Source organism: Orbicella faveolata, unplaced genomic scaffold, assembly GCF_042242905.1.
Source record: "Orbicella faveolata isolate gen_17 unplaced genomic scaffold, um_ofav_v1 contig_48, whole genome shotgun sequence".
NCBI lineage: Eukaryota > Metazoa > Cnidaria > Anthozoa > Scleractinia > Merulinidae > Orbicella > Orbicella faveolata.
The window spans coordinates 392,501-407,500 of NW_028301578.1; the positions used below are offsets into that span (position 1 = coordinate 392,501).

Consider the following 15,000-nt stretch of genomic DNA (forward strand, 5'->3'; position numbering starts at 1 on the left):
TCCTAATTGTTGTTTTCAGCGTATAAATGATGCTATGCAAAAAGAAAAGGAAGAAGTGTCCATCGGAGTTCTTGATATCTATGGTTTTGAGATTTTTGAGGTATGATCGCCTAATTATTAAGAGTGGCTGCCTGTAAAAATCATTCAAATTCTTAATTTCGCGGCAAGGGTCGAAAATTCGATTTCGCTCATATTCCTATGGTAGATAGGCTAGGGCATGACAAAAACTACTGGATAGTTTTTTTGGCAAAATATCCCTTTATTTCAAAGAAATATGCAAATTACCAAATTCCGTTAAAACCGTCATTTGACGCACCATTTTATCAAACAAGTTTGAGAGCCTCGCATGCAAAACCATATCATTCTTCCATCTTTAAAACACTCAAATATTTTTGTGCAATGTTTAATTGTATACTGGGTTGATTTTAGGGAATGTTGCGGTTTTTGTTGGGTGCAAAATAATTAAATTTCGAAGACATGTATTTCATTCACTTAAAAGGACTTCGTAAAAATATTGATTTTCACCATGTGTGAAACCTTCAAATGGATTAAGCTTCTGGTAGTTGAATCGCAGAAGGATGATCTACAGATTCCTGTAAAAATTTCTTTGGGCAAATGATTGTGAGCGACGCGAGAGCTTTTCAAAGTACGTTAAAAATGCAGATATTTGACCATCCGTCGTCAAATTTCAATTTATAGGGTTAGACATATATTTTAGCACGCGCCACATGTCTTGAGCTATATTAAGTTGAAAGAGACACAGAGTTGATAATTTCGAAATGTTCTGACCTTATTTGCTGTAAACGGCAGATCCAAAAGCCGATTTGACGTGTTTCTGTCACCATTCGTCCCACATAAAGCAGAAGTTTGCTTTTGTTTACACAACGTCCGATGTGCATCGCCAACTGTCAACTTATTTAATGGTCAAATACCATGAATCTATGACTCTCTGTCGACAAATATGATCACCACTGCATCTAAGTCAAAAACGGCTAAGTGATTTGTAGATAGTTGCTTGCTTTGCACTACACCAAAATATTACGTTTGATCATCGTTTGATCTATTGCTGCTTGAATCCTTGCTTGCAGTGGTTCCTTGTTTGTTCGTCGCGCAATGCTGTCATCCCATTTTAGGGGGTAGGGGTAGAACAATTTCTATCCTAATAAATAAAGCTCCCTGAGGCTTGGAACCACAGGGAGCACACAATCATGTTGAGTAGGAAGAGACTGAATTAGGCAATGAAAAGAATGAATAGTTAACCATTGCCCGTGTTGTCATCTTTTACTAGACCACCGCTACCTACATGCCCTGCCTAATACTGTAAAGCTAAACTCGTACCTAGGTCTTTTCGCGCTGTGCAATTATTTTTGGTTTACATATAATACAGTGGGCTACCCTCGGGTATATGGGAGGTGGCCGCTTAATAGGGGTTGGCTGCTTAATAGAGGTTGGTGTACCTCGAATATCTTTTCACTATCGGGTTATAAATTTAGCTAAATTTCTCAGTTAACATGGAGTCAATTCAAGACAATCATGATAGACGTCATTCTCGGGGACCCAGGGGTAGTTAGTGGGGGCGGGAAAAAGGTCTAAACGGGTCTTCGCCCGAACTTTTTTTTTCACCCGTTTAGACTTTTCCCCGCTCCCACTAACTACCCCTGGGTCTCCGAGGATGACGTCTATAATGATTATCTTGAATTGACTCCTTGTTCACTAAGAAATTTATAACCCATGGTGAAAAGATATTCAAGGTACACCAACCTCTATTAAGCGGCCAACCCCTATTAAACGGCCACCTCCCATATACCCGAGGGTAGCCCACTCTATTATATGTTAACCAAACATAACTGCACAGCGCGAAAAGACCTAGGTACGAGTTTATCGTTACAGCATTACGCAGGACATGTAGGTAGCGGTGGTCTAGTAAAAGATGACAACACAGGCAATGGTTAACTATTCATTCTTTTCATTGCTTAATTTAATCTCTTCCTACTCAACAAGTTCGTGTGCTCCCTGTGGTTCCAAGCCTTACAGAGCCTTACCAGGAGCCATAATCGGGGACGGAGACCGTAAGTCTCGAGATTCGCGCGCACCTATGATATGGGACAATTTTTCTATTTTTAGAACAAATTGCGCCATCCTGACGTCATATATCCGCGCGGATTCACGCACATGTCGGGGGCTCTCGCGTGGATGTTTTCACGTTGCGTGATCAAATGGTGAGAGTTGAGAGATTCTCTTGCGTATTTTTCACAGCGATGGCAAGGAATAAGGCAAGAATACGAGCCAGGGCGCTTATATGTAGTTTTATGCTCTGAGCTTACGGAAAAGGTGGGTTTTTCATGGTCGAAAACAAGACTACAATCTCGCGCTGGGAACGGAATAATAAGATCTGCTCACGCTAGTTGTAAGCTTACGCGTATGTTTTTGTGTTTGTTCTGACTTAAGAATATAGCAAGAAAACTCTCTACTCTGGTATCGAGTTAATTTGTGAGTTTCTCAGACAATGGTTCATCATAACCAAAAAATGTTTTGATGGTTTGTTATTGTTTCTGCTTGCATTGTTTGGTGAGTTTGCAAAAGTTTTTGAAAGGAAAGTCTGACGCGTACAATTGGCTCATTTGCATAGTGCAGCTCGTGCACTTTCAAGTCTGAGCCGGTGCTTTCAATTGTCAACAAATCTTGACAAAGATTTCTTTCGTTATCTTTTGTGCTGAGATGCTGTAACAAATTTCACGAAGGCAAAAAAGGCTACCAACATCATGTGTGTTTCTTCAACATAAGCATAGGGAAGTTTTACACTGCGAAAATGAAAATAGATAAGGAGTTTTGATATAAACTCGATCAACAAAATCGAAATCGTTATTCCAAGTTGATTAAAGAAAGCGTCATCGTAACTTTGCTGCTTATTTCTCCTTTATTCACATATTTTCAGCTTAGCTTTTAACATGTTCGCAAACATTTATCAATCTTAAACATATTTAAAAACTATAGTTATTGTTTGAGTTCGATGTACGCTTTCACACGAAAGTGCGGCGGAAGTACAATTTGTCATGTTTACTGACTGTACAAAACACGCATCGGCGGGCGCTCTCATTCATCGACAACAGAGAATTTACTGGATTTTGCACGAATAAAACTGAGTAGTGTCTACGGACGTAAAGTTATTGGGCCTTGATGAAACATCAAGCGTTGCTTACAATTCAAGCGAAACTCAAACTAGCAATTATTTTGTTTTACTTTTCGGTCGCGATAGACTGACAAATTCCTCGCAAGCGTGTGGCAAGAGGAGCTTGGAAACTATGAAGTCCTGAAGCTCTGCTATATCTAAATATATCCAGCTAGTTTTTTACTGTGTAATGGAAAAGCTGTTAATCTTCAATATATGTGAAATTTAAAGTGGAGTAATGTATAGCTCATGTAAAACAAACATCCGTCGGAACACAACTTGGTCAGCGATATATATAAGCTTACAGCGGAACATACCTAAATTCGACACTGCCTTACTTCACTCAAACTGGAGCAGCTTACGACGAAAATACTTAAGCAAAATTCCAACAGACGTAAACGGGTTGAGTTGTGGGCCAAAAACATGAACAATTTCGGGAATTTCGGACGCCATTTCCCCCGCGCGACATCCGCAAAAATCCTCGCAGCATGTACGCGCGTGTGACGCAGGCGATGGCGCAATTTGTTCTAAAAATAGAATTATTGTCCCATATCATGGGGACAACCCCAATACTAGAAATGGCGCGCGTTTACGGTCTCCGTCCCCGATTATGGCTCCTGCCCTTACTTATTAGGATAGAAATTGTCCTACCCCTACCCCCTAAAATGGGATGACAGCATTGCGCGACGAACAAACAAGGAACCACTGCAAGCAAGGATTCAAGCAGCAATAGATCAAACGATGATCAAACGTAATATTTTGGTGTAGTGCAAAGCAAGCAACTATCTACAAATCACTTAGCCGTTTTTGACTTAGATGCAGTGGTGATCATATTTGTCGACAGAGAGTCATAGATTCATGGTATTTGACCATTAAATAAGTTGACAGTTGGCGTTGCACATCAGACGTTGTGTAAACAAAAGCAAACTTCTGCTTTATGTGGGACGAATGGTGACAGAAACACGTCAAATCGGCTTTTGGATCTGCCGTTTACAGCAAATAAGGTCAGAACATTTCGAAATTATCAGCTCTGTGTCTCTTTCAACTTAATATAGCTCAAGACATGTGGCGCGTGCTAAAATATATGTCTAACCCTATAAATTGAAATTTGACGACGGATGGTCAAATATCTGCATTTTTAACGTACTTTGAAAAGCTCTCGCGTCGCTCACAATCATTTGCCCAAAGAAATTTTTACAGGAATCTGTAGATCATCCTTCTGCGATTCAACTACCAGAAGCTTAATCCATTTGAAGGTTTCACACATGGTGAAAATCAATTATTTGTACGAAGTCCTTTTAAGTGAATGAAATACATGTCTTCGAAATTTAATTATTTTGCACCCAACAAAAACCGCAACATTCCCTAAAATCAACCCAGTATACAATTAAACATTGCACAAAAATATTTGAGTGTTTTAAAGACGGAAGAATGATGTGGTTTTGCATGCGAGGCTCTCAAATTTGTTTAATAAAATGGTGCGTCAAATGACGGTTTTAACGGAATTTGGTAATTTGCATATTTCTTTGAAATAAAAGGATATTTTGCCAAAAAAACTATCCAGTAGCTTTTGTCCTGCCCTAGCCTATCTACCTTAAAAATATGAGCGAAATCGAATTTTCGACCCTTGCCGAGTTATTTTCCATATTTATGGACAGGGACTCTTAAAAAAAGGACTATAGAACTTTACTGAATACTAAAACCGTTTTTATTTCACGAACAGAACAATCAGTTTGAACAATTTGCCATCAACTTTGTCAACGAGAAGTTGCAGCAAATCTTCATTGAACTCACACTCAAATTGGAGCAGGTAGGGCTGCCTCATGCATTTTGTTTAACACTGAAAGGAATAAATAGCAAATTATGGAAACTATTCATCAACAGTATAGAAATTTTCCTTAACTGCTCGACAGGTCAGAAAGTAATTTTCCGTGTCTTGCTCGATTTCTAGCCCTTTATATATTCTTGGGAGAACTTTTTTGAACTCACCTGTTTTTTAGGAGGAGTATGTACAAGAAGGGATCACGTGGCAGGAAGTCAAATATTTCAATAATAAAACAGTCTGTGAGCTCATCGAGAGTAAGGTACAGTTACTGCACCTTCAGAGCTAGCGTCATCACGATTCTTGGGATAAAAAGCTATAGGGGAACCTTTACTGACGTACTGTTACATGTAGTCTGCATACCACTTTGAGTTGAGAAGATATCTTGCTGGATAAAAGATGACTCCAAACAATCAAAGAGCCTCTAAGACTCAATCATTTGTGAAATTTTCAGCCGTTTGGGTGAACTATTGAAGGCTAAATTGGCTAACAAAAAACAAGAACAAAAAAAAAAGTTCTGGGTGGCAAAAACAGCAAGGAGTCTATACATTCTTCATGAAATTTTGAGTTTTTAAATCTGCCTCACAAAAATCGTATATTGAACTCACATTTCGTGGGACAGTTGATGGTGCCATGTCACGCCATAATTTATTTTTTGCATGATAGGGCAGGGTGTGTTTCTCCGAAGGAATTAGATGGAAAATAAGTAACTGACTACTAGTAATATACACCTGTAGGGTAACAAGCCACTGTATTGCACGCCATTGGTTAGTCGACATTTTGCAAGGACAGTTTTCGAGAATTGGTGTTGCATACAGTCGTACAGAGTTATACTAATAACCAAATCTAATCCACATTCTATTTTCAGCGTCCCCCCGGGATTATGAGCACTCTTGATGACGTGTGCAGCACCATGCACGCTGTGTCTGAGGGCTCAGAGAAAACACTCATGGAGGTAACGTGATCTTTTGTTTACACTTCTCGCCCTCCAGGTTATTCCGATCAGGTTATTGTGATCTGGACATTTTGATCACGATATTCTGATCTGGACATTTTGATCAGGATAGCCTAATCTGGATGCTCTGGTCAGGATATTTTGATCACTCAGGCAACTGTCGAAGATGCGAAACAACGCAATTTTTCTAAACTGAATAGAGTTTGGTCAAACTCCTATAGCTGTTCAGACCGGGCTTTCCTTGGCTTTCTTAGACGGAGTAGATTGAAGGGGGTTTGTAGAGTCGTAATGAGGTCAATTTTATTTTATTGACTTACTTTAAGTTTACCTAATTCATTTAATAACGAAAAAGCGAAGGACGTGACTGAGAAAACTTAGTTGCCAGTGGAAAAATGAGGCAATAATGGAGTCATAGAGAGAAACGACCTTGTTACAAATTCAATTTTAAATCTCAAGAGATTTATCTAATTACTAAATTGTTGCTCATGTAAGTGGAAAAAACTCAGTACAATCAGAAAACTTGAAATAACATTAATTAAAGCGGAAAATGTTGTTAAACATAGTTGTCATTTAACGGTTGCTTAGGTTGATGAACAGGAGACGTAATATTTCTCAAACTCATTAATAATTCATCAAGTTTAAACAAAGAAAATCATGACCGTGACGTTGTTTGGATATCTGATCTTAATTAGTCTAGATTTTTACGATTTTATTTCTCCGTTTTCTACTTAGTTTTAGTTTCGATTGAGAAGATATATCAAACACTGAAGACAGTGTTTGACCACATTTCCAAACAACTCGCAGTTCGTTAAAAATACTCCGCTACGCGTCGTATTTTCAACTCTCTTCTTGGTGTTTGGAAATGTGGTCAAACACTGTCTTTCGTGTTTGACAGTAACGTCTAAATATATACAGATAAATTTGGGGTATTAAAAAATCAGTAAAAAGTCAGCAATTTTGAGTGACTGATGAATAGGCTTATTCCTGTATTTCGTCAAATTGTTAGAAGTTATACACTTTCTTCAGCTGATCTAAAATGATAGACAATGAAAATTTAACTAAGACTACGAGAGGCAATAATAATGTGTTCAATTTTGGAACTAGTTATGCGCAAAATTTAAATACTTTTATTGTTGGAATCCAAGAATACTTTGAGAGCACGAAGGTGTAAGACGGCTCAATGTGTGATAATATTTTGGGTTTCTTCTGTTCTGTAGAAACTCCGAGCAGTGGTGGCTTCAAACAACGATTTCTCTCGTTACTTCAGAGCGCAGTCGAACTACTTCACTATTACCCACTATGCTGGAAATGTGAGTATGCGATAAAGTTCGACCGGGACTGCCCTTTTCACGGTTAATTTTTCTCATTTGCATTACAATGTAATCCAACCTGGATGCGAGGAAATTTCGGACTAAAACTACAAAATAGCCCGAAATTGCCTCACATACATGCTAGATTTTATTGTAATGCAAATGAGCAAAGGTAACCATGAAAAGGGCTATTGTTTGACGTTGCACGCAGGAAAATATTTTATTAGACATTCTTTAACTACAAGCATTTAGCACATTTAGCTGAAACACAAGCAAATGTTTTAGATTTCGATCATAGCAACTGCCTCAAACGTGTCAAAACCCCTTTCCCCCTTCAATGTTGAAAAATGGCAAAATGCATTGACGTATCCAATCAAAGTGTTTTGTCAACATTGTACTGGGGTTGGAGGCAAAATGTATGTAAACTGATGTGTATCAACAATTATGACAGGCTTGTAGGTTACCAAGCCTTACATTTGAAAGTCTTGGGAATTAAAAGGGTATTATAAACACTAAAGAAAGAAATATTAGTGTAACTGGTTGTTTTGCTTCCCCGTTTGTTGTGTGAGACAGAAATGATTTCTGAATTTATTAGAAACGTTTTGCTTCCGCAGCAGATTTTGCCCAATTTTCGAGCCATTGTCCCTTTTACAGTTTTCTTGCTCAATATTCAGAGCAGTTCGCGCTAAACAGCCTTGAAAACTACCGTTGAGACACATCGCTAACAGGGAACAACAAATTTTTCAAGACTGAAAATAACGTTTAGCCTATACTGATGCTAACATGAATAAGATTCATTGCGCATCACACTTATTTCAAGTGCCATTTCAACTCTACAATTACCGTCTGGGTTATTACATTTACACTCGCTTCTACATGGATATCATCCACCATACCGGACACAAATTAAATAATACTGGTCGCAATTTGTACTCTGAACTGGAATGAAATCTAAGAGGGATTTGCGCGCTAGTGATATCAAGATAATTGTTTGTTAATGGCCATCTTGCAGAAGAATCAGTGTTAAGTACACTCATTACATAATAATCTGACTTCAAATTTCGCTTTAACTTTATACAGCTAAATATATTAAAAACGCTTACAATACGATGGTAAATAAAAATATTCAGGGTTATAAATAAAAATTAGATTTTGAGTAAATCACATTTAATACTCTTTTAAATTTGTTCTTAGGTGGATTATGAGGCTAAAGGATTTTGTGAGAAAAACAAAGATGTCCTATCGAACGATATGATCGCGTTAATGCAGTCTAGTGAAAAGTAAGTCGTCACGTACGGTTAGATTATAGTTGAAGCAAGTGCAAGACTCACCAGTTTTGGATTTGATTGATTTGATAAGATGTGTTGTGGTTAGGGATTCACAGAGGTAAAATGATGCTTTAATGGAAAACTCAACTGTTGCAATTGGGTTGTTGTTATTGAAAGGAGCGCTATCATATGAGCATGGCCTGGAAGACATCTTTCTTATGATGGAAACATAACATATTTATATAAAGTGCAATGAAGTTATAAAAGTAGTCATAGAAAGAATTGCGCATGCACAGATTTGTGATGTCAAATTGAAAAAGTCTGGCAGACTTCAAGAAATTTGTATCCAATCTTCTCCGTCAAGCGGAGAGTTGCTCTAATAATGATTTTCTCTTCGGAAAAAAATTTGTTACTTCTTCCTTACTACTTCTTCCGACACTGGCGGATTCCTGTAAGTTGTTTCCACGAATTTTGAAAACAATATGATGACAATAGTTACAATGTTTTATACCGTCTCTGTTCTAGTGCATTCGTCCGAGATCTGTTTCCTGTGGTTGTAAACAACGAAAGTGGTGGGCGTCGTGCTAAATCCAACACTGCTGGGGCAAAGATAAAGGTACAGTGCTGCAGGAAATGCTGTTATAGAGTTTTCCATCGATTACTTTAACTGAAGGATCATATCTCAGCTGGATCTAAAGACCCGCATTTTAATTTGTTTTGTGACATGCTACATTCATCTAATATAAGCTAAAATTGTTGTGATATTTTTCACGTGGTAGGTGAAACAAACTGTGAGTTTTCTTTCCTGAAAGCTGCGCAACAGCCAACAATTACGTGGAACATTGAAAAGTCACGTGTATTCAGTGTATCTACTGTCACGGTGTCACCAGTTTTGTTTAGCAGGAAAATGTATTGCCAGTGTTAATCATTGTACCATGCATACTACGCAGTTTTGAAATGAAATTAAAGAGGGGCACCCTACCATTAATTCCATTGACAACGTGTAAACAACAGAAACAGTAATAACAGCAACAAGAACAACAAGAAGAACAAGGACAACAAGAACAATAACTGACAGGAACAATACCTTGATGTTGAAAAACAGAAAGATATGTGAAGACGTCTATTATTTTCTTTTACAGTCTCAGGCAGCAGCACTGATTACCAAGATTATGACATGCACTCCTCATTATGTTCGTTGTATCAAACCCAGTGAATCAAAGAAGCCTCTTGACTGGGATGACCATAGGTTTGTTGGGTGTAGCTGAATTTTTACTTATCATTGGCTAACCTGATGTAAATAAATAAACGTAAACATCGAAGTTAATGTGATTATATCTACAACTGAGGAATTCATAGCAGGCGTTCTGCCTCTATGGCTGTTATACTTGAAAAGGACCAGATTGATGTTTTCTGTTGCATATGTGAAGACAAAAGACTTTACAATTTATTTAATTACACTCTTACGTTTGAAAGCAAACGGACTAAAGAAGAGGGGAAATTCTGTAGCTTACATAATAAGTTCTCTTAGAAAAGAGGGAAACTGGCCCTGGTGCGGCTTAGCCGCGTACGAAGATGAGCAAAAGTCAAATGTTTTTTCTTTATGAAAGGATGAATCCAGAAACAATCATAATGTCAACTTTTAAAAGTGTGTTATCAAGCTTTCTAAATATAATCATATAGCCAGCTTTTAATTGGGTTTTTATAGGAAGACGCGAGTAGGGACTTTCCTGTTGTTTCTCCTGTATACTAGTCCATTCCTAGCATAATGACCAGATTTTCCATCAACTGCATGAAAAACTGCAGAATCTGTGGAGTCTTAATCGTTGCCTTCCTGATATGCTACCCTAACTGGTTGGAGAACCGTGCCTCAACAATCCAATATAACTAAAGTAAATACTCAAGACGTGTTTAAACCCAGTAAACGATTCTCTATTTCTGACCGCTAAAGGATGATTTCAGTCACGTGGTCGACAGTCATCCAAATTTAGTGGAACTAAAGGAAGTGTTTACATAAGAAAAGACTTCAACTCCCACAGGATTGGTTTGGTACTCCAACATGGTAACCGTTTGATTGTTTTAGGAAAACCAATATGGCTGCCATGACACCATGTAAAAATACTCCATTACCATCCTTGTACTGATCTGTGAGATCTGTGTGGGGGTATGTTTAAAATGTTTAATGACTGCTCTCTCATTTAATAAATCAGCATTTTTTTCTTACTTGTTTTAGAGTGGTTCATCAGATTAACTATCTCGGTTTGAAGGAAAATATTCGTGTCAGACGAGCAGGGTTTGCATTTCGTCGTCAGTTCCAACAGATCATTCATAGGTTAGTTTACTTTATCCTTTCATCCACGTACGAGATCAAAATGATATTCTACATACGTATTCCCATGAATTTTTTCCGTTATCAATGAAAATTTGGTGTTACAGTCAGCCTCTACTAACAGCCAATATTTTTTGTCCCGGGCACCGTTTGCCGATACATACACTTGACTCGTATAACACTCTATAGCGGCCAGCTCCTTCTGCCTCTGGGTGGGGGCGTTGTAGAAATTCAACTGTGTAAATCATCTAAAGATTTGCCTATTTCGTGACTTTTGTGCTTGATCATGGCAACCATGTAAAACAGTATTTAGGCATTTTTTGAACCTTTTTTTAAAGCTAAACTCATGTTTTACAGTGTTTTCATCAAAACAATGAACTATGAACAGGATCTTTTTAAACAAGTTTTGTGTGCTCGAAAATTACATTGTCTCGCCGTAATTTTAACAACCAAAAGCTAGCGATTATAAATACAGTATCCAGACTGAAATTCACATCAGTGAATCCAATCGATCGGTAGATTGGAATTGTGAGGTTCCAAACGAGAAAGGATGGAACTGGCAACGAGATAGCCATCCACCATCACTCAAACAATGTCCAACATTTTAACAGAACAGTTGATGAGCGAGTTAGTTATGTTGTCGTTTCCTTATCATTGCCAGAGAGTGTACGTCATGACGAAAGAAAAATGAATTCATTAAAAATTGGGAATTTGTTCAGCCGTGTTCTGGTTAATTTATCTAAAAAAATAATTTATCTAAAAATAGAAAAAATATCTATATATATTCACTTGCCAAAATGAGCTCTTTCAATGAATTCACAGAAAGGATATACACACATACAACGTTTAATTTTGTATTACATATACCTTCCTCGATTATTTCAAACTATGCTATTCTTTAAAGCGATAATAATTTCGAATGACGTTTTGATGACTCGTTAATTTTCAAATTCTAAAAGTCAGATTCTTATGAGTTCTTCATATATTAAGAATGCGCTTGAAAGCTTCGTTGCATGTGATTAAAAACTCTACAATGTGGAATGTGAAAATGATGAACGAGTCATCGAAACGTCATTCGAAATTATTATCGCTAATTTTTATTCTTAATTATTGGTCCAAAACCTCCGTCATTAGTATTCTCTAAAGCCAGTTAATATTCTCTTCCAATATAGAGCTATTTGATTATCGGGCACTCATCTCTTTCTAGAGTTGAGCCTGTTTTCAATTTATTTTCACTTGCCCTCGGCAGTCACTAAGACAGTTATTTTACTAATAGCAGCCCGTTAGGATGGTTAAGAAAGTAATTGCTGAGAAAGATTTAAGCTAAGCAACCCCGGCTGGCTGCTTGTCCAGACTTACTTTAGGTTCCTTCTCACATTGATGATATTTCCCTTTAGATATGGCATTATTTCCCCACAAGTCTGTAAGGGTTGGTCTGGTGATCAAGCAGAAGGCTGTCGTATTATCATGAATGATGCTGGAATCGATCCCTCAAAATGGCAAGCTGGTAAAACAAAGTTATTCCTAAAAGAACCAAGTACGGTAAGTTTTTTAGACTCACAGCAAGAAGCAACACACGGAAGTTTCCTTTCCCCCACTCGTAAAATCCTAGATGTGAAAACTGAAGGCAAAGAGCCTTTCAAAGTTTAAATGGTTTTGTGTAAACTTCATCTAAATCTCTCGTGTATCGATTAGATTATGCAAAATTTCTTTTGTTTGTACAAAACACTGCATTGTAAAACTTGCTTAAAAAGGGGGTATTTAATGCACTTCCTTCTTGTAATGCAAAAATTCACATCTCAACTCTCTAAATCTGCAATTGATATGAATCCATGGTTTATATTCGTAGAAGAGAGGGAGTGGGGATGGGAGCTATTTTCGAACGTCTTGTACGGTGTATTAAGAACCAAAGCCGTATACAATCACCTTCATCTCAGCACCCCTCTTCCCCCAAAACCCAATGCACTAACTTGATCTTCTTTCCGCAATTCCGCGCAAGAAAAAATTTGCTCTATCTCTTACAGCTTAATCAGCTTGAAGATATCAAAAATGCTATTCTGGAGAAGTATTGCATCATAATTCAAGGTGTTTATCGGACCTACAGATTGAGAAAGAAGTTCCTACAAATACGAAAAGGTTCGTTAGCGAGTAGAAGTACAGTGCTATCATATTTATACCTCTTATTCCGATTTGATTAATTATTTAGAGCGTATTTTTACTTGAGTGTCGAATGTTGTTTGCACTTGTTTTGGCCTTGCATTTCTACACTTAATGATTGGTTTGAAAAAAATCCCGCCACTTTTTCAGCCAATCAGGACCAATCAGGAGTATAATCAAAATCAATGGTGACTCGCTCACACACGCTTTCCCGCGATTCGCGCCGGCTGCTTTTTCAAAATTCAAAAACTTACTAAACTCAAAGCTGCCATAAGAGCTTTTATATGCTAGTTTTTTTAAAAATACGATATAGTTAGTAGCCATAATTACAACTCGATACAAGAACTGTCAGTTAAATAACACCGAAATGAAATAAATAGTTTGCTTAAAAGAATGAAGATGGTGGACAAAACTGTTTAAGAAATGATTTCTTAATTTTCACTTTTTGGCCATTTTTTCAATTTATATCAACGAGTCCAAGTAAAAAAAAGGTTAATTAATCATGAGCATTAATAAATCAATTAGATCTAGTCCATCGCAGTGATAATTAAATCAATAACAAATATATACAGCTCAGTATACTTTATTTAAGATCTTTTTAACTTTTTTACTTAAAACGTTTATTTTAAGGTGTAGTAGTGATTCAGCGAGCTTACCGCCGATACAGGGATCGTGATGCGCTTGATAAGTTGATAGCGATCAAGAAGCTGATACAAGGTAATGAAAAGTTTTGTTAGTAAAAGACAGAAAGTGACTTTCTATTGCCGCCAAGCTATGCATCACCTCATTACACGCTAGTTGCATAGTCCGTTAATGTCAACTGAGCACGCAACTTCCACAGACGAGGTTTTTTGTAGTTGTAGCTCTTACGCACTCTTTTATAATAGGTTTAATCTTACCATAATAGCTTATAATGGTTCGCTTTAGCGCGCCCTGGCGCTTATTAACCTTCTGGTAGCTCAAGAGAGGCGCTCATAGGAGAAAAGGCGCCCATTAGGAACAGGTCGCTCATTTCTTTTTCAACATATACATTTAAATGTGATATAATACAACATTAACTAATTCAATAACTGTCACAACAGGGGTTCTGATAGTCGTAACGTGCAATATCATGTTCAGATGACAAAGCAGACCTTATATTATCGTCAGTCCTCTTGAATGTTCATTCAAGAGGACTGACAAAGAATAGACTAATTATTAGGACTTAAGCTTTGGGCGCTCAGATTGAAATAGGAGCGCCCATTGAAAAAAATTGACACTCACTGGAGAGCGCTCATTGGAAAGATCGAATCATTACAGATTTATCAGTATGGCGTAGATAACGGTTTTAAACTGCAGTTGTATCTGAGGGCTATGGGTCACGTAAGGTCAATTTTCATTCAATAATTTTTTCTGCAAAGTTTGATATATGTTAATGCAAAAATGTAAAATGTAACCGCTGGAATTAACAGTTACAAACACAGATATGGCTACTCGTGCACTGTTTCCAGATCGAATTGGAATTAAAAAAGTGAGGACACAGATATCAATATTTTAACACTCAAAATCTACGTCATCATAGGTGTTGATGTGCTTGGTGATAAAAAGAAAAGAAGGGATTCATGGGATATGGGTTTCAAAGGAGATTACATGGACTTCCAAAACAACCCATCTTTACAAAACGTCATAGGTATGTTGTAGATCTAGATGTGACTTGAGTACTTGATGTTGTTTTGTTTGCCATATCTTGAAACTAATGTGACTAAAATTTGATCATATGTATTCGCTGTACCTTTCACTTCAGCGGACACCAGAGTTGAATTTGCGGCTGAAGTAAAGAAGTACTGCAGAGATGGGAAGGTGAGTTTTTTAATTTTTATATTTTCGTAATATTAATATCCCATTTCGCCCCCTCTTCTAACTCCGTATCCGTTTTCCTATGTTTAGACTTTTTTAACTCAGTAAAATCACTTATTTTGCTAACAGTTGAATTTGCAAGTCACTAGTCGAC

The 15,000-nt window shown here is 37.4% G+C and overlaps 1 protein-coding gene across 1 annotated transcript in view; it reads left to right on the forward strand.

Moving 5' to 3' along the window:
- Window positions 1–15,000, forward strand: part of LOC110068953 (unconventional myosin-If-like) — a 37,468-nt gene that overhangs the window by 14,402 nt on the left and 8,066 nt on the right. The window contains exons 13-26 of the mRNA XM_089281247.1: window positions 20–100; window positions 4,893–4,979; window positions 5,170–5,253; window positions 5,860–5,946; window positions 7,164–7,256; window positions 8,451–8,536; window positions 9,050–9,140; window positions 9,667–9,773; window positions 10,758–10,856; window positions 12,251–12,395; window positions 12,878–12,989; window positions 13,641–13,727; window positions 14,572–14,679; window positions 14,794–14,849. Of these exons, the coding sequence (XP_089137373.1) occupies window positions 20–100; window positions 4,893–4,979; window positions 5,170–5,253; window positions 5,860–5,946; window positions 7,164–7,256; window positions 8,451–8,536; window positions 9,050–9,140; window positions 9,667–9,773; window positions 10,758–10,856; window positions 12,251–12,395; window positions 12,878–12,989; window positions 13,641–13,727; window positions 14,572–14,679; window positions 14,794–14,849 (1,323 nt within the window). The remainder of the gene's footprint in view (window positions 1–19; window positions 101–4,892; window positions 4,980–5,169; window positions 5,254–5,859; window positions 5,947–7,163; window positions 7,257–8,450; window positions 8,537–9,049; window positions 9,141–9,666; window positions 9,774–10,757; window positions 10,857–12,250; window positions 12,396–12,877; window positions 12,990–13,640; window positions 13,728–14,571; window positions 14,680–14,793; window positions 14,850–15,000) is intronic.